The 22,106-nt window shown below is 43.4% G+C and overlaps 1 protein-coding gene across 9 annotated transcripts; it reads left to right on the forward strand.

Annotated features, from left to right (window-relative positions):
• The first annotated feature begins 1,102 nt into the window (after positions 1–1,102).
• Positions 1,103–15,847, forward strand: D2HGDH (D-2-hydroxyglutarate dehydrogenase). Of its 9 annotated transcripts, none has more exons than XM_035133710.2 (11): positions 1,172–1,189; positions 2,777–2,838; positions 3,368–3,425; positions 3,635–3,668; positions 4,754–4,792; positions 5,403–5,596; positions 8,910–9,078; positions 10,478–10,621; positions 11,664–11,806; positions 13,045–13,210; positions 14,369–15,844. In XM_035133710.2, exons 5-11 carry the CDS (start codon positions 4,759–4,761, stop codon positions 14,629–14,631), a joined length of 1,113 nt encoding a protein of 370 aa, XP_034989601.2. In that variant the 5' UTR covers positions 1,172–1,189; positions 2,777–2,838; positions 3,368–3,425; positions 3,635–3,668; positions 4,754–4,758; the 3' UTR covers positions 14,632–15,844. The 9 variants fall into 9 exon arrangements, with proteins under 9 accessions (XP_034989595.2, XP_034989608.2, XP_034989601.2 ...); XM_035133709.2 differs by having other exon boundaries at positions 4,653–4,792; positions 14,369–15,843; XM_035133704.2 differs by lacking the exon at positions 3,635–3,668 and having other exon boundaries at positions 1,103–1,189; positions 2,426–2,838; positions 4,653–4,792; positions 14,369–15,847.
• Positions 15,848–22,106: the final 6,259 nt, after the last annotated feature.

A 22,106-nucleotide genomic window follows, 5' to 3' on the forward strand; every position in this document is an offset into this window, starting at 1 on the left:
CAAACTGCAAAACCTAGCACACTACCACTGTTCATCCATGTACAAAGCTGGATCTTTATCGGTGAAACGGTGCCGGATGCGATTCTCAGATCTAGATTGCAGCACCTGGTACAAAGTTTCAACACTAGTTTGGAAACAGTGGTGCTGATAACAACCTAAATCTCTTCCCTGTTCCTCTGCTGACAAACGTCAGCTCCCTCTGCCAGTAAAGCGAAATGAGCGCCGCAACCCCAGAGTCGTTCACGATTGGACTTGACTGTCAGGGGTCCTTTACCTTTACCTTTAGGCTTGACTGTCTACGTGCATCCCCTGTTGGTACTTAATAGGCAGAAGAGAGAACCAACAAATTAGATGGCAAAGGCAAAAAGGAACTCTTACAGCTCTGCATGGGAAAGACTGAAGTTGCTCTTTGGGTACAGGTTCAAATATGTGAGGGTGTGGACTACAGTTTAATTCAGTGGCTGCTGTTTTCTACACTTTTGAAAAGCTACATTTCAGCTGTGCAAGTCTAAACACGCAGGCAAGAAACACATTAGCACAGATCAAGGACCCATTCCAGCTAGGCAGAAGCATTCAAGGAGGGTGTGGGTGAAAGAGATGTCTTGGCAGAGGGGGCAGAGCCTGGGAAGCGTTTGGAGGGCCAGACAGATGTCTGCTGGGCCGTATTCAGCACTTGGGCCTAAGTCTCTCCAGGCCTGGTGGGAGGAGATGTGCATATCTCGTTCGAGGCAAGTATTTTCAATCAGTAATGTGGATAATACGAAAAGGGTAAGAACAGGGCTTATTACCATCAGGCAGTATATAAAACTTGTGAAATAAAGATAAATTCTTTCTGCATCTCTTTTTGCCTCAGAGCAGCTTACAATAAACCCCCCCCCACACACACACACACAAAATGGCAAATTAAAATGCATCTAAAGTATTATTAACTTTAAAAGGGCTGAAAATAATGGAGCTAATATGACAAGATATGCGAAAAGGTAGATAGGCAGACTTAACGCGCTCGCGCGTGCGCACAAACTCCGAGCGCATCCTCCCCGCGGCTCCGCTCCTTTCTTGGCTCCGCCCACACGGCGCGCCTCTTCTCTGTTTGGTCCGGAAAACAGCACGAGGGGGAGGAGCGAGCGAAGAAGCGACCGGAGGAGCTGCCTAACGAGAAGTGCGTGAGATCCCGTGGGCCCCGTTCAAGGTGAGCGCAGAAAGGGCGGCTGCAAGGGCGCGCGCTGGTGATTTCTGGGCTTGGCCGCGTCTTTGGCTGCGGCCGGTTTCTAGCGAGCTGCCTGCTCTCCGGAGGCAGCGGTGCCTGGGCTTGCACTTCCCTCCCGGTCCTAAACACCAGAATCAGCTCCAGGAAAAGGGGCGAATCTAGGTCTGACACCGCGTCTTGCTCTGACATCGATCGCCTTCACTTTATGTTTGCACCCAAACAGTGACTCTGAGGGACCTGAGGCTCCCTCCTCTTCCCCGCAAGATAATTCGCGGCCAATAATAACATGCCTAATGGAACTTCACAAAGGAAACAGCCATGTTAATCCGTTACAGCAAAATAAACATATATAAATAAACTGGCTTATAATACATGCCAGCTAAGTGCATGGCAGTTTTAAGAGTGCAGGAGAGGGCACCTCCTTGTCCCAGAACGCTTACAATCTTAAAAGTTCAATACAGGAGATCATGAGGAGGAGGAGAGGGAAGTGGAAACGGAAGCAACAGCAGTTGTTTCAGTTGGATTTGCTTCAGTTACAGACTGAATTTGAGTAGGGCAGGCAGGTCCGGATTTAGGTTTGATGAGGCCCTAAGCTACTGAAGGTAATGGGACCCTTTATATGTCCGACTGTCCTTTGTCAACACCAAATTGTCGCTGTTTTTTGTGTTGAATACTGTATATGCTATATGGTAATTTATGGACCTAATAGGTATCTAAAGCCATTTGCACATAACAAATAGGAGACTACACAAAACACAAAACACTGTTGCTGTATGTAGGTTTTATTTTATTTGTCTAACTTATAGTTTGGAAATGTACATCACGGTTTTTTTTCCTTTAAATTTTTTGGGGGGGCCCAAGAGAGTGGGGCCCTACGCTATAGCTTGTTTAGCTTATACATAAATCTGGCAGGTAAGGGCAACCTCTGGCACTCCAGATATTGCTCCCAGCATCCATGGCCATTAGTCATGCTTGATGCTGGGGCTGATGAGGGTTGTATAGAAACAAGAGGGTTGTGCTTTTCTTCTATGTTGTTTCATTAATGCTGTGTCCTGAAGCTATCCTACCTGTGATCGTGATCTTTCACTTCCTGAAGGAGTTCTCTTTCATGGTTACCTCTCCCATGAAAAGAGATAGCTGAAAATAAAATAAATCGAGTCGAGTGCCTTTCGGAGGAAGTTGATCAAACTGGGTGTTTATTTTGCTTTTGCAATTCAGGTTCTTCATGGCTGTTGTTTGCAGCCTTGTCCGGCATTTCCCGTTTAGACACCGCTGGTCCTTACCAAGGTTGCAGATTGGATGCCAGAGAAAAGCCTTGGCTGTGTGGACATGTGGTTTCCCCCGGTCCAAATTTAAGAAAGAAGGAACAGGGCCATTGAAGAGAGAAGTGCTCACCATGCCTTCCATCCGATGGAGCATCAGTCACTTGGCCAAGAGAGGTCTGCATGCTACCCAGCTTCACCTCCAGGAAGTGATGCTCACCAGCGAGCGATATAGGGTGCAGAGGCTTCCCTTTGCCCATGTTTCCAGTACTGATGTGTCTTTCTTTGAAAACCTTATGCCTGGCAGAGTCATCACAGATTTAGATGAACTGAAACTCTTCAATGTGGACTGGCTGAAGTCTGTAAGAGGTACGTTATTTTGACAAACTGCTTTAAGTATTTTCTACACCAGCCCAATTGGGTTGGACTAGAAATTTCATGGCTGTGCTATCTGGGGCTGATGGGAGTTGTAGCCAAAACACCTGGCAAACATCAGGTTGGGGAAAGCTGGGCTGTACGTACTGGAAGCCATTCTCCAGAGTCTGAGGCAGGTGTGTTTCTCAGCGTCACCTGGAGATTCTGGGGACTGAAACCTGGACCACGTGCTCTGCCACCGATCTCCAGCTCTTCCCCTTAAGGCTATAAATCTGCAATGTACGTTTTGTTACATGCACATGAAGTTTTAACCATATTAATCAGCACAGGTATATTTTTATTTGGGAGGTAGTAGGGGAAAGTGTTGTGTGGGCGAGCTTCTATTCATGTTTCCATAGCTGCCAAGTTATCCCTTTTTTACAGGGATTTTCCCTTATGCTGAATAGGCTTCCTCGCGAGAAAAGGGAAAACTTGGCAGCTATGTGTTTCAGATGAATGTTCTCACATCTTGTTTACATTACAGGCTGCAGTAAAATATTGTTGAAGCCACGGACAACAGCAGAAGTATCTGAGATTCTCAGGTAACATAAAAACTGTGTTTCCGTGAACTCAATAAACAGCATTAGAGATGTCTATATTTGGAGACTGTGCCTTACTTCTGTCTTGCTCACCTGTGTTTTAAGATATGTATATTATCTTGTTTTTCATCACTATGAGTCATATTCAGAAGCCATATGATGATATCCCAGAGTCCTTTCTTATGTGTCTCTCTCTGTATCCTCTCTGATAGACAGAGGCACATCAACACCCAGTACAAGCATTAGGTCAGTACTCTTTAAAGAGGAATCTATATTCACCTTCTTTCCTTCCTTCCTTTTCTCTCTGTGAGCAGCAGCTGAATCATATAGAGAGTCAATCACATTTGAAGGTGGTCTGTTCTCCTGTCTAGCAGCTTTTACCATTAGGAAGTTTCTTCAGCTGTTAGCGAGAATCTGCTTCCCTGCAGTTTCCTCCCATCAGATTTAGTCCTGTCCTTTAGAGTAACAAAGAGCAAATCTTAGCTTTTAGTGTGTTAGCTAAACTGAAAAAATGCCTCCATAAATATAGTACAGTATTCTGTTTGTGTTTTTATTACTAAATAAGTTAATTGATGATAGATGAGATGATTTCAAATAGAATATGGTTCCTAACGTGCATGTACTGTGAATCTAAAAGCTATAGGAGTGGTTTCTTAGTCTCTTTTCCTATGTACTTTTCTCCCTCATTGCTTGTTTTCCCCTCTTTGTATGATGTTTAAGTGAAAACTCCATGAAATTAAACTAAGGGTGAGCTAGCTGCCCACTCCTGTGTTAAAAGGATGCATAGCATCTCAGGGCTCATTTACACATGCAGGTAGATAGGTCTACAATCATGTGGCAAAAAGTGTGAACCGAGAGCCCATGCAAGACAGCTTGCAGCCACTTCCAAGATCCTGGTCAGACTTCCCCCCATCACTGCTACCACCGCAACTGCAGGCAGGCACATCACACCGGCTATCTTCGTGTGTACCACTTAATTTACACTTGCGTGGCACCTTCATATTCTTTAGGATTTTGAATCTCAACCCACTATTTGAAGTCTTACTGAAGTAATGGGATTAGTGTGCGTTTTAAAACTATTGAGTAGTAGCAGCCAAGTTTACTCCTGAATCAGTCTAGAACGTTGATCTTAAAAAAAGACTTTTTAGTTTCACTAGGATCGCCTTTTCAAAGGCATTATAAAATGCCCTTAGGAACAAGACCCCATGGGCAAAATGTGTTCCCTTTCAGGTACTGCCATGAGAGGAACTTGGCTGTGAACCCTCAGGGGGGTAACACTGGCCTCGTTGGGGGCAGCGTCCCTGTCTTTGATGAGATCATTCTCTCCACAGCTCTTATGAACCAAATCATCAGCTTTGACAACGTTTCTGGTAAATATATCTTCCCAGGGCAGGGAAAATGGCTACACTATCTCATTCTCCTAAATTAGGGAGTAGGGAGTGTAGCCCTCCAGATGTTGCTGGTCTGCAACTCCAGTCATTCCTGGCCATTGGCTCTCCAAAAACATATGGAGGCCCACAGATTCCTCAACCCTGTCTTAAGAGTTTCCATCAGGGAGGACAAAATGGGAGGTTCTTGAACCCTGAACGGCAGAGCTGATTCCTCCCTCTGCCAATAGCAATGGGATGTAAGCTCAAATAAAGGGGAGGCGAAGGTGGTTTTCTATTCAGAAGTGTTGGGAGGTCATTGCCTAGTAGCACAAGCCAGAAATAACAGTTGGACAGCAAGAAGTGTTATTCTGGTTGTGTTGCTGGCATTAAATGAAAGAATTGGACAATGATGGCAATAAACAAACAAGAAAACCCACCTCTCAGATCCTTGATGCTGAGGCTGGTTGGGCAGGGGGGAGAATGTTACTTCGTTGCCAAGCCTCTGATCCCCCTCTGACAGACAGTAGATTTCTTTGGGTTTAAATTACGCCAACAGATAAAGGAAGTTTGCATTCGTTTCTCAGACTGTAACTGGATACTGATTTTTCAGGAATCCTTGTTTGCCAGGCTGGCTGCATTTTAGAAAACCTCAACCAGTACCTGGAACAGCTGGATTTCATCATGCCGCTTGACCTCGGAGCAAAGGGCAGTTGCCACATTGGAGGGAACGTAGCTACAAATGCCGGCGGCTTGCGGCTCCTGCGCTACGGCTCTCTCCGAGGGACAGTCCTAGGGCTAGAAGTGGTAAGATGAAACTTGGAAAACTGCTTCCCATATTTTATCTTCTTCTTGTCCTTGGCCATCGGAGGGATGAACTAGAGGTCCACAAAGCCCTAGCTGGTGGCCCATCAGCCCCCTTGACCTGATATGGCACCCAGACATGGGTGGGAAGTCCAGGAGATAAGCAGATGTTCATCCTCATCATGTCACTGAGCTGGTTGGGGAGGTTTCAACCTCTCTGCCTACCCAGCGCCACCATCGGGATACAGATCACTCCCTCCTCCTCACTCACCAAGTGATTGTTCTCACAAGCAGTTGCGAAGGGAGAAATTGTATCTGTATCCTGTACATGAACCTGCCTGCCTGCCTGCATATCTTCCCCAATGTGGATATCATGTGTGTATGCACACACTGGTGTGTATGTGTACATATGCTGTGGTGTGTGTATGCTAGCTGTGGGTGGCCATGCCCACATCATAGCCCCACTCGGACGTGGTCCCCTGGAGATGTGGGAAGGTGGTGACTTGGCCCTTGGACCCCAAAAGGTTAGCCACCCCCATCGTTCAGCCCGGACACTGAGGTCCAGTCCAAAGGCCTTCTGGCGGTTCCCTCACTGTGAGAAGTGTGGAACGCCATACCATCAGATGAACAACTGTATCTGACTTTTAGAAGACATCTAAAGGCAGCCCTGTTTAAAGAAGTTTTTTAATGTTTGATGTTTTATCGTGTTTTTAATATTTTGTTGGGAGCCACCCAGAGTGGTTGGAGAAACCCAGCCAGATGGGCGGGGTATAAATTATTATTATTATTATTATTTTATTAATTTTTTTTCTCTCATTGCAAATATACTTATAGCATACAGTTTAGATAACGTCTCCCCCTCCCTCCCTTTGAACTTCCCTCAACTTCCATTTCTGATTTATTATCCTCATTATTGTATTCTGCTATTTTCTACAAATATCATATTTTTCTTTTATTACATTATTTGTTCCCTATCCATAAAGTTGTGAATGTTTATTAAAATCCTACCATCAAGTCAATATTCTTTCTTTGTTTCTGCAAATATAATATAAAGGGTTCCCACTCTTTTTCAAAATCCCTATTGTCTTTATCCCGAAGTCCGTCTGTCAGCTCTGCCAACTTCGCATAATTCATCAGGTTTTTCTTGCCATTGTTCTTTTGTTGGAATTTCTCCAGTCTTCCAGTTCTGTGCTATCAATATTCTTGCCGCCGCCGTAGCATACATGAATAACGTCCTTTTCTCTTTTGGCAGATCTTGCCCTAAAATACCCAACAGAAAGGCTTCTGGCTGCTTAACAAATGTTATTTTAAACATTTTTTTAATTCATTGTATATCATTCCCCAATATACCTTAACACTTTTGCAATCCCACCACATATGGTTAAAGGTCCCTTCAACCTCTTTGCACCTCCAACACTCCCTCTATTCATTTTTACCGGTGATATATCTCATCTATACATCATCTTCATATAATTTTATTTTAACAATATACAGTCCGTGAATTTCAAATTTACTTTCCAAACTTTTATCCAATCTTCGAATTGTATATTGTGACCTATATCTTGCGCCCATTTAATCATAACTGCTTTTACTTCCTCATCTTTCGTTTCCCATTCCAAAAGGATATTATACATCTTCGTTAATAGTTTTTAGTTATCTTCTATTACTTCCTTTTGGAATTTGGAAACCATGTATTAAAAGCCTTTCTTATTGTCCTCTTTGAAGATATCTTTTAGCTGCCTATGATGTAACCAATATTGAAGATGTTCTTTTATTTCAAATATAGATATTTAGCAATATTCTCAGTTTACCATAGATAAACGAGTAGTGCTATAAACAAGTACAAATGTTATTTTAGAAACCTTGATGAGTTACCATTTTTAATGACCTTCAATGAGAGAGAGTTGTACAGTTCCCTTTCTTGGTGTTTTGGTCCATGAAGATGCTAAACTTCTGTTTCCATAAAGAATTCTTCCACTCTTGTAAATTCCTGTTCTAATATTCCCAACAGTTTGAATCTAGCTTGTAATCCAAAAGTCTTCCAACAAAGGAGACAAATTATAATCCAAATGATATTTGTAATCCAGGTGAAGTCTACTCTCCAATAAATACCAGTAGTATCTCCAGCAGTTTTAATCCACTGCACAGCCCTGCTCAACCAAGGTTCTCTTTTTCTTTTCTTTTCCTTCTCCCACTTTTCCAGGCACTTCACCTCCCTGAGGTTAATCCCCAGTTATGGCAAAGGGTTCCCCTGCCAAGCTTTGGTAGGATTTGCAAAGATCCAGGGTCCTTTTTCTTTTTCATTCATAAAATCCACCTCTCCATTCATAAAAGACTTCACTCCATTCATAAAGGCTCCACTTTTAGTTCATAAGGATAGTAGTTCATAAGGTCAGATTCTTTGTATCCAAAAAAAAGAGGGTCTGTTACTCTTTTGCCACATGCAGGTTAACTTGTAACAAGGTGCTGATGGATTTTCAAAAAGTCTTTACCATTCACAAATCTTCGCTGCAGTTTCCGTTTCCCAAAATACGGAAGTCGACTTCCTTTTTAAACTCCATCTTCGCCAAATTATTATTCTAGATGCAAATTTTAATTAAAAATGTCTATAGTCATTTGGCCATAAATACCTGGTTTGGACTCCTGCAAACCTAGCAGTCCAAAAGCATGTCAAGGTGCAAGTAGATAAATAGGTACCGCTACAGCGGGAAGGTAAACAGCGTTTCTGTGTGCTGCTCTGGGTCACCAGAAGCGGCTTTGTCATGCTGGCCACATGACCTGGAAGCTGTACACCGGCTCCCTCGGTCAATAACGCGAGATGAGCGCCGCAACCCCAGAGTTGGTCAAGACTGGACCTAATGGTCAGGGGTCCCCTTTACCTTTACCTTACCTTGTTTGGAAAGTCTGCTGCTTGAGGTGGCGGATCGTGGCTTCAGCTATTGGAGTGCGATTTAGCCGTGAGCGAACTCTAGCTGCTGTCTCCCCCCCCCCCCTGCCGATGCAGTGGCAGGGCTCCGTGAGCGTGCGAGTTTCTTAAATTATTGTTGTTGTTGTTGTGTTGTTGTTGTTTCACTCCCACTTCAGATGTGCATCCTGTTAATTATTGAATTGTAATCTCTTCATTCCATTTCAGATCCAACTTTGCTGCTGTACTGTCTTTTTTAAAAGTTCCCTCCTGAAATATTCTGTGTGATGGCAACTAATTAATTTAACCGAAAATGTTATGTTTAATCTTATTGTAGCCTTTAAAAAAACAAAACAAAACACACGCCCTCTCAAATATATCAAGGAATTATCTAAGGATGTCCTCTTCCAGGTGCTGGCTGATGGCTCTGTTTTGAACTGCTTGTCATCTTTGCGGAAGGACAATACTGGCTATGACTTGAAGCAGTTGTTCATTGGGTCTGAGGGGACCTTGGGCGTCATTACGGCAGTATCCATTCTCTGCCCACGAAAACCCAAGGCCGTGAATTTGGCATTTCTTGGTAAGAGCCATTCTCCTCTCTATTTTCAGAAGTGTTATTTGTAACTACTAGAGGTATTCCCAGGTGGCGCTGTGGGTTAAACCACAGAGTCTAGGGCTTGCTGATCAGAAGGTCGGCGGTTCGAATCCCTGCAACGGGGTGAGCTCCCGTTGCTTGGTCCCAGCTCCTGCCCACCTAGCAGTTAGAAAGCACATCAAAGTGCAAGTAGATAAATAGGAACCGCTCCGGCGGGAAGGTAAATGGCGTTTCCGTGCGCTGCTCTGGTTTGCCAGAAGCAGCTTTGTCATGCTGGCCACATGACCTGGAAGCTGTCTGCGGACAAACGCCGGCTCCCTCGGCCTATAGAGCAAGATGAGCGCCGCAACCCCAGAGTCGGACACGACTGGACCTGATGGTCAGGGGCCCCTTTACCTTTACCTTTAGAGGTATTTTAGCAATACTAGACTTGGACACAACTCTGCTTATGGTGAAACTGGTACAGCCCTCAAAGACAAATTGGTTGTATTTATATTTTGTTTCCACTGAATATGATGACTGACTTATTAGGAAAGGTTGGGATAAGAACAGAGAAAGCAATTGGCATAATCAGCAGGGTAAGAGCAGAAAATGCAGTTAACGTAACCAACAGATCACTTTTCACATATGTCTGGAATAGTTCTGGGCTGAGCTTCAAAATCAGGGTGTGTGATGGTCATACAGGCAGCAGGGTGAATTGCCTGCCTGGCCCAAAGGTTGCAGATATTGCCTGCCGCTCAGATAGCCTGGTGGACAATGCTAGGGAGGAGTCAGTGGTCATGGGACATGTTGGCACCAATGACATGGGGAAATGTAATCATGAGGTCCTGGAAGCAAAATTTAGGCGGCTAGGTAGGATGCCTGATTCAACAGGCTCGTCATACTTGCTTAATAATTCACTGACCCAAGGAACTGCAAATAAGTTATAGCCAAATCCTAACCAGGTCCACTCGGAAGTTATTCCTATTACATTCAATGGGTCTTATTCGGGTAGGTGGGGTTAGGATTGCAGCCTTAAGCTATTTTATGGGTGTCATTCCTAAAGCTGCTGTTAATGTTGTTTTGCAGCATGGAAGTATAAAGGAACATGCAACGTCTCCAGCCTGAAGAATTGGGGTTGGGGGGAAAGTTCTGTGATTAGCAAATAAGTTGTCCTTTTCATTTTTTAATATAATAATAATAATAATTAATAATTAATAATAATAATAAATATTATTTGTACCCCAGCCACTCTGGGCGGCTTTTACAGTTTTGCACACATGTGGCTCGTTTCTAGAAGGCTTTTTGATGTGAATAGGTGTGGTGCCATGCTTCCCCTTAGTAGTTTTTTGTTTTTTTAATGCAACTCTCTTTTCCATTGTTTTCTGTTTTCCTTTGTGTAAAGGTTGTCCAAGTTTCTCTCAGGTCCTGAAGACTTTCACTCTCTGCAAGGGCATGCTGGGAGAAATTCTGTCTGCCTACGAGTTCATGGACAACGAGTGCATGAAGCTGGTTGAGCAACACCTCAAATTAACCAACCCAGTCTCAGGTACCAGCTGGCCATATGCAAAATTCACAGGAGGGATTCCTTCACCGATTCTGGGGGGGGGGGGGGGATAGAACCAGATGGTTGAATTGAAATGTAGAGGTTCCCTAGGTGCTTTCTGTGCTTGCTACTACTCAGTTGTCTGCTGTAGTCTTGAATGAATTTATTGCTCACATTCCCACTACATCATGGATTTTGTAGTCTTAAAAACTGCACAGGACCTATACGCACATATTATACCTGATGTTGCCTTGCATCAATATTTTCGTTGTTTTGTTAAACTTCTTATTTAGTGTTTACACATTTTTAGCAAGCATTACATACATACCTAATGTTATATGTATGCACCTTTCCATAGTTAAAACCATGCTCAAGGCTGCTTAAAATACATAATTACAAACATAACAAAAGTAGTTAGAAACAATAAATAAAACATCAAAAGGTACACAACCAAATTTAAACCATTTCCCTATAAATAATAACATATAAAATAAATATACCAAAAATTAATATCAATAACAGCAGGAACCCTCACCAATACCCCAGTCTATGCATTTTTTACACCACATATAATTGAGAGTTGTCTACCATTTTCACAAATTCACAGAGCAATCTAAGGAAGGTGTGGGCAGGAGAATCTGGAACCAAAATGTTTAAACCAAATTCCACTTTTTCTGAATTTTGGCAACTAGTCTAATAAAAACAGGATATAGGCCAGGAAACTGTGTCATGTGAGGCATTCCGCAGATTCATTTTTCTTTGGAGATTTCTTTTAGGTTCGTAATACTAGAGAAACAGATTTTTGATAAAAAAAATAAGATGGCTGCTAATGTGACTTTCCTCCTCTCCTTTGGTTGAACCATTTTGGGCAGGTTGGCAGGATCCACCGAAAGTGTCTTTTAAAAGATCCAAAATTTCAGAGAAACACCGTTTTCTTAACTTCTGCGTGGTGCGGCAGGAGTCACTCCAGTGAATATAGTGTGATTTTTAGCTGTTGCAACTGATAGTGACTGTCTGCTTTCTGATTCTGCTTTTACAACTCCAGAAAGTCCTTTCTATGTGCTAATTGAGACTTCAGGCTCCAATTCTGCCCATGATGAGGAAAAGCTGAGCCACTTCCTGGAACATGTCATGGCCTCTGGTTTGGTAGCGGAGGGAACTCTGGCTTCAGAAGATAAAAAAATTAAGGTAATTTCCCATTTCTCCCTAACTGTGCTTGGGTCGGGGCTCTGATTTGAATCTGAACTGCGTACCAATGGATGTTCAAATATTGGTGTATGTGGCATGCAACAGTGATCCCAAATTGCTAGGCATTCCTCAAATAGCATTGTCTAATTAATTAATTAATTAATGTTTGCTTTTACTAAATTTATGTCCCTCCCTTCTTCTCTGAAGGAGCGTCTCCACCCCCATCGTTCTGCCCGGACACTGAGGTCCAGTACCGAGGGCCTTCTGACGGTTCCCTCGTTGTGAGAAGCCAAGTTGCAGGGAACCAGGCAGAGGGCCTTCTCGGTGGTGGCGCCCTCCCTGTGGAACGCCCTGTTTAGGGAGGCTTTTAGTGTTTAATAGATTATTTTATTTCATTTTTCTGTTGTAAGCCACCCAGAGCGGCTGGGGAAACCCAGCCAGATGGGCGGGGTATAAATAATAAATTATTATTATTATTATTATTATTATTATTATGAAAGGAGCCCAGGGAAGCAAACATCAAGAGACAAAATAATACAAACACATTTAAAACAATTCCAAGGCAGGTGCAGACTGGGAAAGATTTCAGCTTAGAAAGCTTGAAAGAGGAAGGTATTCAATAGCCACCGAAAAGGCAGTAGAACCGGCACTGCCTAATATTAAAGGGAGAGGATTCCAAAGAGTAGCTGCCACAAGACGGAATACCGTGTTCTTATATTGTTCAGAATGGACGTCCGGATAAGATGGTACCTGCAGGAGTGCAGTGATCAGTTGGGTATATAAGAGGTGAAATGATCATTCAGGCCTCCAGGTCCCAAGCTCTGTATGACTTGATACACCAAAACCAGCACCTTGAACTTAACCTGGTAGCTAATTGGCAGTCTAATCTCCGTTCAAAACTAATCAGGACAAATGCTGAAACAGGTCCTTTAAGACTTGTGTGCGGCTGGTCCAATTGGAATGCTGCAAAGGAAGACACAGCTGCTCTGGAATCGCTCATTGGAATGACAAAATAATGTCAGCCCAGCACTAAATAAACTTTTGGTGATTGGTTGAAGCTAGCCTAAGCTCATTATTTCTTTGAAGATTAATTGGTTCTTTTAACATAAACACCCAAGTATCCGAGATGACTTAGCCAGCAGTGTTCAGATAGCAGGTCACTTTTGTAAAGCCATCCATGTGGAATGAAAACGAAAGCATTTTGTTTCCATCCAAGTCACTGCTTGGGTCCATTGCAGGCGCTGTGGGCTTTGCGGGAACGGATCACAGAGGCCTTGACTTGCGATGGATCCGTTTACAAATACGACATTTCTCTGCCTGTGGAGAAACTCTATGATCTGGTGACGGACATGCGGACACGGCTGGGCGGAAATGCCAAGAACGTGGTGGGCTATGGCCACCTAGGTAAGCTGGAATGTGCTTGGAAACAAATGGCCTTTACTGATTTGGATTTAGGGTTCTTATAGCAAAGCACTGTATAAGGAAGGCCTTGGTTCAGCTCTCACCTGCTCTAGGGGGTTGGACTAGATGACTCTTGGGGTCCCTTCCAACTGTACAGTTCTAGGAGCTGCTGGATGGTTTTCGGTCAGCTTCTGTCTCTCAGCCTCAGCCAAAAGTAAAAGAGTGATGAAATAACTTCACCAAAAGAAAATGAAACGGTCCACTTGCTATCTGAAAGGAGGTTGCTGATGATAGAAGAAGAAAAAGAAGAGTTTGGATTTGAATATCCCACTTTATCACTACCTGAAGGAGACTCAAAGCAGCTAACATTCTCATTTCCCTTCCTCTCCCACAACAAACACTCTGTGAGGTGAGTGGGGCTGAGAGACTTCAAAGAAGTGTGACTAGCCCAAGGTCACCCAACAGCTGCATGTGGAGGAGTGGAGACACAAACCCGGTTCACCAGATTACAAGTCTACTGCTCTTAACCACTACACCACACTGGCTCTCAGGAGAGGGGAGGAGAGGGGTTTAGTTTTGTTTTTACCATGGTACATGACTTACAGAATGGCCTCCCCAGGCTAGTTCAGTTGGTGCCAACTGTGATGTCATTATGACAACTGGGAAATACATTTTTATTCCTCATGGGCATTCCAGCACATAGTGTGAGGTAGTTTTTATCTGCTCTGCCGATCTTTCACTGCTGTTATTTGTTCTGCATCTTGCTTTCAACTGTGGTTTTTACCTATTTTTTTGTTTTATTCTTTTTTTATTGCACTGGTAGTTTACTGGAGAGTGGCCTCTAGAAATCCCTTGGACCATGAATACCCAATGTGTTGCCCTCCAGATGCTATTAGACTACAACTCCCACCAACCCTAGCCAACGTGGTCAGTGGGATAATGGGAATTGTATTCCAGCAGCTTCTAGAGGGTGCCACTTTGTCTACCTTGCTTTTAGACAAATAATATTAATGAATAATCTTCATTATATTTTAAAATAACCCTCTTTTCTAGAACAAAGAGAGGAATTAGGGGGAGCCACTGCGCTGGATGTTCCAGTAATTGAATGTGTTTTCTGCTTTCTCTTTTGAAACCCACCAATTTGGGACTTCGCTTTGGCAGGAGATGGAAACTTGCACCTGAACATCACAGCAGATTCCTACAGTCATTCCCTGCTGGAGACTATTGAGCCATTTGTGTATGAGTGGACTTCCCAGTACCGTGGGAGTATCAGCGCAGAGCATGGTCTGGGCTTCAAGAAGAAGCATTATATCCACTACAGTAAGCCCCGGGAGGCCGTCCTTCTCATGCAGCAGTTCAAGGCCATGTTGGACCCCAAAGGGATTCTAAACCCTTACAAGACATTGCCGGATAAGGCTGCATGATGGTGACTATGAAGAACAGGATCCGGAGACCTTTGCGTGGAGGTTGTCTAGCACGGAAGCTGTAAGCAAATTGTGAAACTGCAACGTGAAATGGAGGTTTGCTCCCCACCCACCCCCAACAAAAGAAATAGTAAAGGAGTTGAATTGTCCTCCCAGTATTATCTATCTACCAAGCTCTGAATTATCCCAGAAGCAGAGAAGACAACATTTGTTTTCTAAGGCTCTTTCCTTCAAAGCTTCCGATTGCTCCCCATTTTTAGGGCTTTGTTCTTATCTGAATACAACGTGTAGGAGTGGAACTTGGGATAAGAGAACAATTTGCAGGAGGAAATTCGTGGGATAGCTTCTCTTGCCCTCTGTTGCAGCTGCATACATTCAAAACACAAAGCAACAGCTGCAGGATTTGCAAGGACCTTGAAGAAGAAAAGAGGGTATTCTGTGCTTTGAACCAAGTGTGGGAAACATTTTACCTTTCTTCGTGGAAAAATAAAACCTGTAATGAAAATATTACCTCAATTTCTCTACGTTTCAAAGCAGTCCTTCTTTATAGGTTCCCCATTCTACAAAAACTTAAGTTGGAGATTGGAAACCTGTGGCCCTCACATCACCCATCATTACTGACCATTGGCCATGTTTGCCTGGGATTGATGGGAGTTAGGAATCCAAAACATCCAAAGGGAGCACTGGGTTGGAAAAGGCTGCTCAAGTTGTCTTCCTCAACCGGGTGCCTTTCAGAGGTTTCAGAATACAACTGTCATCAACTCCACCTAACAGCCGGTCACTGTTCTGTGACCGCTGAACATGTGTCCTCTCTTCATTGGGCTGTTTGGGTTTCCAACCCCCTCTTTCCCCCCCTTAAGAATATCTACTTCACTGAATGTTGGTGTTGCCTGAAGCTTGCTGCTACCTCCCATTTGTGGGTGGGTGGTACGTTATAATTTAGCTGCATAATGAGTCATACTTAGATGGTGAACATGCTATCCGTATACACTAGTACCTCCGCTTATGAATTCGTTCTAGAGGTCTGTTCTTAACCCGAAACCGTTCTTAACATGAGGCACACTTTCGCTAATGGGGCCTCCTGCTGCTGCCGCGCAACTTCCGCTTGCATCCCGGGGCAAAGTTTGCAACCAGGAGCATCTACTTCCAGGTTAGCAGAGCTCGTTACCCGAAGCATTTGTAAGGAGGACAGTACGTAACATGAGGTTACACTGTATTGGATACTTGGTGGAATGTAAGAGTCTTTGTTAGACAGTGGGGTTTATTGGGTGGGTGGGGCTATAGTTCAGTGGTTAGAGCATACTCTTGGCATGCAGACAGTCCTGGGTTCAATCACTGGCATCTCCAGTTAAAAAGATCCGACGGCAATTGATTATAAAGGCCCTGAGGCCAAGCAGAGCCACTGCCTGGCAGAGTTGACAGTTCAGAGCTAGATGGACTAGTAGTCCTGACTTGGTATAAGGCAGCTCCTTGTGTTCTAACGCTCTCATGCAAGTACTTGATTGACACCCAGTGCCCTTTTAAATATGTTATGAGAGGGGGGATTATTGGTTTTTTTCTTTCTTGTTTTTATTATGTATTTTGTATTTTTAATATTGCAATTTTATGTTGTGGACCGCCTGGGATCTACTGGTGTAGGGCAACATACAAATTTAATAAATAATAATAATGACTTCAGCATGGCCATAGCTCAGAGGATGAACAACCCCCTACACTGACTTCCAGTTCCATCAGCCTGTGGCAGAGCTGTTGTGCTTGGCTCCCCATTGGCTCGGCTCCCCATTCAAGCCTCAGGTTGGCTTTTGGTGTATCTCCACAATCTGGTTGGGATGGAATAATAATAATAATAGTAATAATGATGATGATGATGATAAAGGTTTGCCTGTTCAGAACTGGAGGAGTTACCATTTGGTCATCCTACTATAGTTAACTAGTGCCTCTGGCACTCATAGTTGAATTCAGCATGGCCATAGAACAAATGAATTCTGTTAACTGTAGAAACTATTGTACTTTCCCAGGTGTGAAGTGTAGTCCTTTTACTCACAAGAATCTTGTTGTTTCATTCACAGAACATCCATCAAAGGTGGGTGGTAAATAAACAAATAAAAAGCAAGTGCCCTTTTAATGTGTAAAGAGAGGAGGATTAATGAGCAGCAAGTCCTGACTTCTGCCGCCTGGGGGTGCCATGACAGCTGCCGCCCTAGGGAGTAAACCACACTGGCTTTCAAATGAACACATGGTAGGCTTGTGTGAAAGTCCATCTTTTGAGGAAATGATTTGGAACTAATGTTGCTGATGAGAGTGGCATCCTTCCCAATACCATAGGAATCTTAAGTATTGTGCAGTATGTTGTTGTATTACAGTATGTTCTTTGTTTCACTGTTTGCAGTCCCTTTTAGACCGAGATTAACTACATAAGAAAGGCATCATTACTGATGACTGTACAGGGAAAGAAAATTCCGACCTGAGGGGCTCATCTTCCAGCGTCATAACTTTTATATGCCTGTTGTCTTTGTCCATGGAGTTTTCTTGGCAGGGATACTGGAGTGGCTTGCCAGCTGATGCTGATTGCTGAATACTTTGATGAGTCCATGATCCTTCTGAAGAATATGTTATGCTGGGACCTGGATGATGTGGTTTACAGTGGTACCTCTACTTACGAATTTAATGTGTTCCGAACACACATTTGTGAGTCGAAAAAAATTGTAAGTCGAATCCCATAGGAATGCATTGGGAGAAAAAATTCGTAAGTCGAAGCAACCCTATCTAAAAATTCGTAAGTAGAAAAAATCCTATCTAAACCGCATCCAGGATGGCAGACGGAGCTCCATTTGTAAGTAGAAAAATTCGTAAGTAGAGTTATTTGTAAGTAGAGGTACCACTGTATTTCAAACTGAACACCAGGAGCTTAGTGTTTAGACTCTGAGTCCAGAAAACAAGGAAAAGGCGAGAGATTGGTGTGCTCTGGACTGGAAACTTTACACACATTTCAATAACACCTTTTGGATTAAGATCCAAGAGAGGATGGACATAAAGACTTTGTACAAGGAGGTCGAACTTCTGCAGAAGAGACAGAAGGAACTGATGGAGATGTGCCTCTTGGAGGAAACAGCAGTTGATGGAAGCAAAATCATAGACAATAAACTGAAGCCCTTGCAGATGGGGTATGCGAAAATCTTGGGCTATAACCTCAAGAAGGATTTAGACAATAAGACCCAGACGATCTGCCAAAAGATGATCATGCCCGAGCTCCAGTATACAGCATATCTGTACAGTCACCAGTTCCCAAACAAGACGAGAAAACCCATAGACTTCCCCACTCAATAAAACAAGATTTGCTTATGATAAGGATATACAATTGTGCTGGTAATATAGGGCAATGTAGTCTCACTGGAGGGCAAATGGGGCACTGCCCCACCCACCTCAGGATGCCCTCACTTGTCTACATTCCTATTTGCAACCAGTCCAGGGGGTGGAACTGGCTATTGTCTTAATTCCAACTAGCAGAACTGATTGGTTCTGCAAGCCATTGCCCCAGCTCCACCTACTGTTGGTCTCCCCCGCCCCTGCCCTGCCCCCGTCACAGTGGCCCAAGCCACCACTGTATAGTCTCAAGTCTCAGTGGTAAAAGACCCTGCCTAATTCGGCATCTTTGGTCTAATCCTCTTTTAAAGCCATCTAAATTGGTTGTCATCACTTTGCAGTGCTTTGGTCCCCAGTAGTTTGCAGCCACTCTTCTCTTTAGTACATACTGTATCAATAGATGAACCAGGTAATTTTATTCAATGTTAGTCAATGTGATGCTGTGATCTTCTAAATATGGGATGGGAACACATATTACAACTCACTGAATGACTATTTTTATAGAAGGTTCAAGTTCCCACAGCCTTGTACATGGTTTCATCATCCTTTAGTCAGTTTTGCTCTTATGCTGGAGAGTTACTAGATAACCATTATGGCTCTGAACCATGAGGCCCTCTGAAATCAATTTCCTGCAACGTATTGAAAGCTCATTTTGTTTTGGTTTCATTCCATCTTCTAGGCCTTCAGTTGTCACAGTCCCCTTTGTCCTCAGGTTTCTGCTCCTTGCTTTGTTTAGTCTCCGCCTCCCCACTTTTCTTAATGGGAACATTTGGACTCGGCTCAGTGAACTGGAAGTAACTCTGTCAGCATGAATCCTAGTCGCATAACATGTCAATTGATTTGTGACTGAAATCAAAATACAAGAAAGTCTAGCCTATGTTAACAGCTGCTCCAGTTCAAGAAAAACAGCAGTTTAAGTCCCCCAATGCATGGGGGTTAGAAATGAGGAAGAAATTAGAATCAGTTCCCACTCAAAGGTATGCCAACCAACTTCATACTTCCTGAAACAATGCAAGAACCAAATCACAGCCATCCTTCAAAATCTGCACTTCTCCAAATTTTGCAATGCAGTTTTCCAGGCAAGTACAAGAATGCATATAGTAGGGTCAAGTTGCATAAAATGCATATGTTAGTTGTCAGCTGAACAGTGCTAGCTTATGCATCTTTACTTTGAAGTAAGTCCCACTGTGTTCAGCGAGACTTACTCTCTAGTAAGTATGTTTAGGATTGCAGCCTGAAGCAATTTTTGTAAAGGCTGGGGAAAGCTTGACAAAATGCAGAAGATGAGGGTCAAGATGATGGCGAAGGTGAAGGGCACTGCAAAACACCTGAACAAAAATTGTTTGCTAGCATGAAGGACATGAGGATAATGCTAATTCCTGTTTCTGAGGTTCTAAGGTACTGCAACCATGTGCCATTTTCTTTTTCTTTTGAACGGTGGTCACAAACTGTTATTTTCCACCACTTATTTAACATAAGCAAACACATATTGCACCAATTATTATTATTATTTTAAAAAAGGTTTGTGCAAATGAACTAGGCTCCAAGGCTGGCCCTATCATTAGACAGCTTTTTCGGGTGTCATGAATGGTCATCAAACTGTTGTTTAGTTAATTATTATTGTACTTTTGCAGGGAGAGAGAAACCATAGAGCTTTCTCTCTCAGGTGCCCAAGTAACTTGGCTGGCCATGGGCACTCTAAACCAGGCATCCCCAGGCTGCGGCCCTCCAGATGTTTTGGCATGCAACTCCCATGATCCCTAGCTAACAGGACCAGTGATGGGGGAGGATGGGAGCTGTGGTCCTGAGCATCTGGGGGGCCAAAGTTTGGGGGTGCCTGCTCTAAACCTTGTTTAATGCTGATAAAAGGTTCAAAAAGATAAACAAATGGAACCAGGTTAGCTTTGCCATGGTTAAATGTCTTTCTAATGTCTGTATTAAATGTATTTTAATGTAGTTTTAATCTCTGTTGGAAGCCGCCCAGAGTGGCTGGGGAAACCCAGCCATATGGGCAGGGTACAAATAATAAATTATTATTATTATTAAAATTATTACTAACATCTTTATCAAAAACCTGGAAATATAGAGTACAAGCTCCCTGCAATGTTTCTAGATACAAGCAACATAATTGCCTGATGAGAACAGTTTAATGACATGAGCAGCTTTTCATTAGGAAATAATGCATTCTGTTTATCAATAAACTATCAGAGGCATATGGACTGCAGCTAACATTGTGTGTACTCATAATGTGTACTCTGGTGGGGCTGCATTGGAGTCAGAGTAAATGGTACTTAATGTGTACACAGTCAAAGTCAATAAATTCTGATGCTTACACCCTCTCATCGAAGCATCCTCCAAACATAAATATCAGTTGCCATCTGGTACCCTATCCAGGTCACCCATCCTACTTCACGGACCTTCGGGGTTGTCTAGTTCAAGTACCGTATTTTTCTTACAGTTCTTAATCTCTAAAGAAGGAACAGCAGGCAAGTCTTGAAATTGCCCAACAGCCAAACAGAGAATTATAGGTAGGTAGTTATATTAGGGACGCAGGTGGCGCTGTGGGTTAAACCACAGAGCCTAGGGCTTGCTGATCAGAAGGTCGGTGGTTCGAATCCCCGCGACGGGGTGAGCTCCTGTTGCTCGGTCTCTGCTCCTGCCAACCTAGCAGTTCAAAAGCACATCAAAGTGCAAGTAGATAAATAGGTACCGCTACAGCGGGAAGGTAAACAGTGTTTCTGTGTGCTGCTCTGGTTCGCCATGCTTTGTCATGCTGGCCACATGCTGGCCACATGACCCGGAAGCTCCCTCGGCCAATAACGCGAGATGAGCGCCGCAACCCCAGAGTCGGTCACGACTGGACCTAATGGTCAGGGGTCCCTTTTAGGTATATGTTATTTGTTATCTGTACAAAGTATGGCTTTGTAATCTACACAGGTGTTACAAAGGATAAGACAGTTTCCCCAGAATTCTGTTCCCAGGCTTTACTTTGAGGAAGGAAGGGGTAGAAATTCAGATTATAAGGTCCCTCTTCCCAGACTTTAAGGCTGCTAGACTGGTTTCTTTCCATTTGCACAGATAAAAGCAGAGTAAAGCCACATAAGTCAATGGGCTTACTTCAGCACTATAAACATTAGAGAGGTGAACATGGCATTCTCCCTTCACTGCCATTACACCGGACATATGATTCTGATTATGGAGATGTGCAGCTAATGAAGTCAACATATACAGACAGATAGGTATGCCCCGTGAGAGTTTCCCAGTTAGTTAAAAAAATAAAAATAAAAGGGAAAATGATGGTCACAGGTATCTGCACATGGACATTGCTGACTGTGTCCTCACTGTGCTCTGACAATGAAGTCTTTGTCCTCCATTTGCTGATTAAGCTGCTGGCTCAGTGCTTTCCCCCCAACCATGGAACAAGTAGCAAGCCCACTGGGTCAGAGGTAGAGGGAAGGGGGGTGCTTGAGAGTCAGAACGTGACGAATGAAATAAGGCATCACATAAGCAGGGAAGGAAGCTGCTGAAATTGCATCGGTCAGCAAAGCGGAATTTGTAAAGGGCTCAGATGAAGACAGATCAACATAAATAACTGATCAGTGGCTTTGGGGACAAAAGACCACCTACCAAGCAGAAAGGGGGCAAGGTTTGTGGTTTCATGCTTGTTTTTCTTCTGTAGTCTCTGTAAGTTTCTAGATGTCTCCTTCCTTATTTGGGGCATGCCTAGATGGACTAGGATTTTCTCCCTCCATTCCTTATACTTGTAATATCTCTTCTTCCAAGAAGGGATTAAGAGGAGATTCTGCAGTGTACAGTAGTGTGGGCACTGCTCCTGTCTTACCCGTCTTTCAGCTGCTACTATCCCCTCCCCAGATAGTGTATCTGTGACACTCACCCTACTTCCTCTAAGAAATCATAAAACAGTGCAGAGTGCAGTGCTTACCTAGGCCATTCCTGTTTTTTCCACCGATGCTTTGCTCTTTCCTACCAAGCCACCATCTGACATAGTGTTGCTGCCTGCACTGTCTCTTACAGTTCTCAGTGGCCTCCATTCAGTTCCTTTGAAAAAAAGAAAAATCACACAAAGAGCAATACAAATATTTTTGTCTGCA

This window comes from Zootoca vivipara, chromosome 5 (genome assembly GCF_963506605.1).
Source record: "Zootoca vivipara chromosome 5, rZooViv1.1, whole genome shotgun sequence".
Taxonomy (NCBI): domain Eukaryota; kingdom Metazoa; phylum Chordata; class Lepidosauria; order Squamata; family Lacertidae; genus Zootoca; species Zootoca vivipara.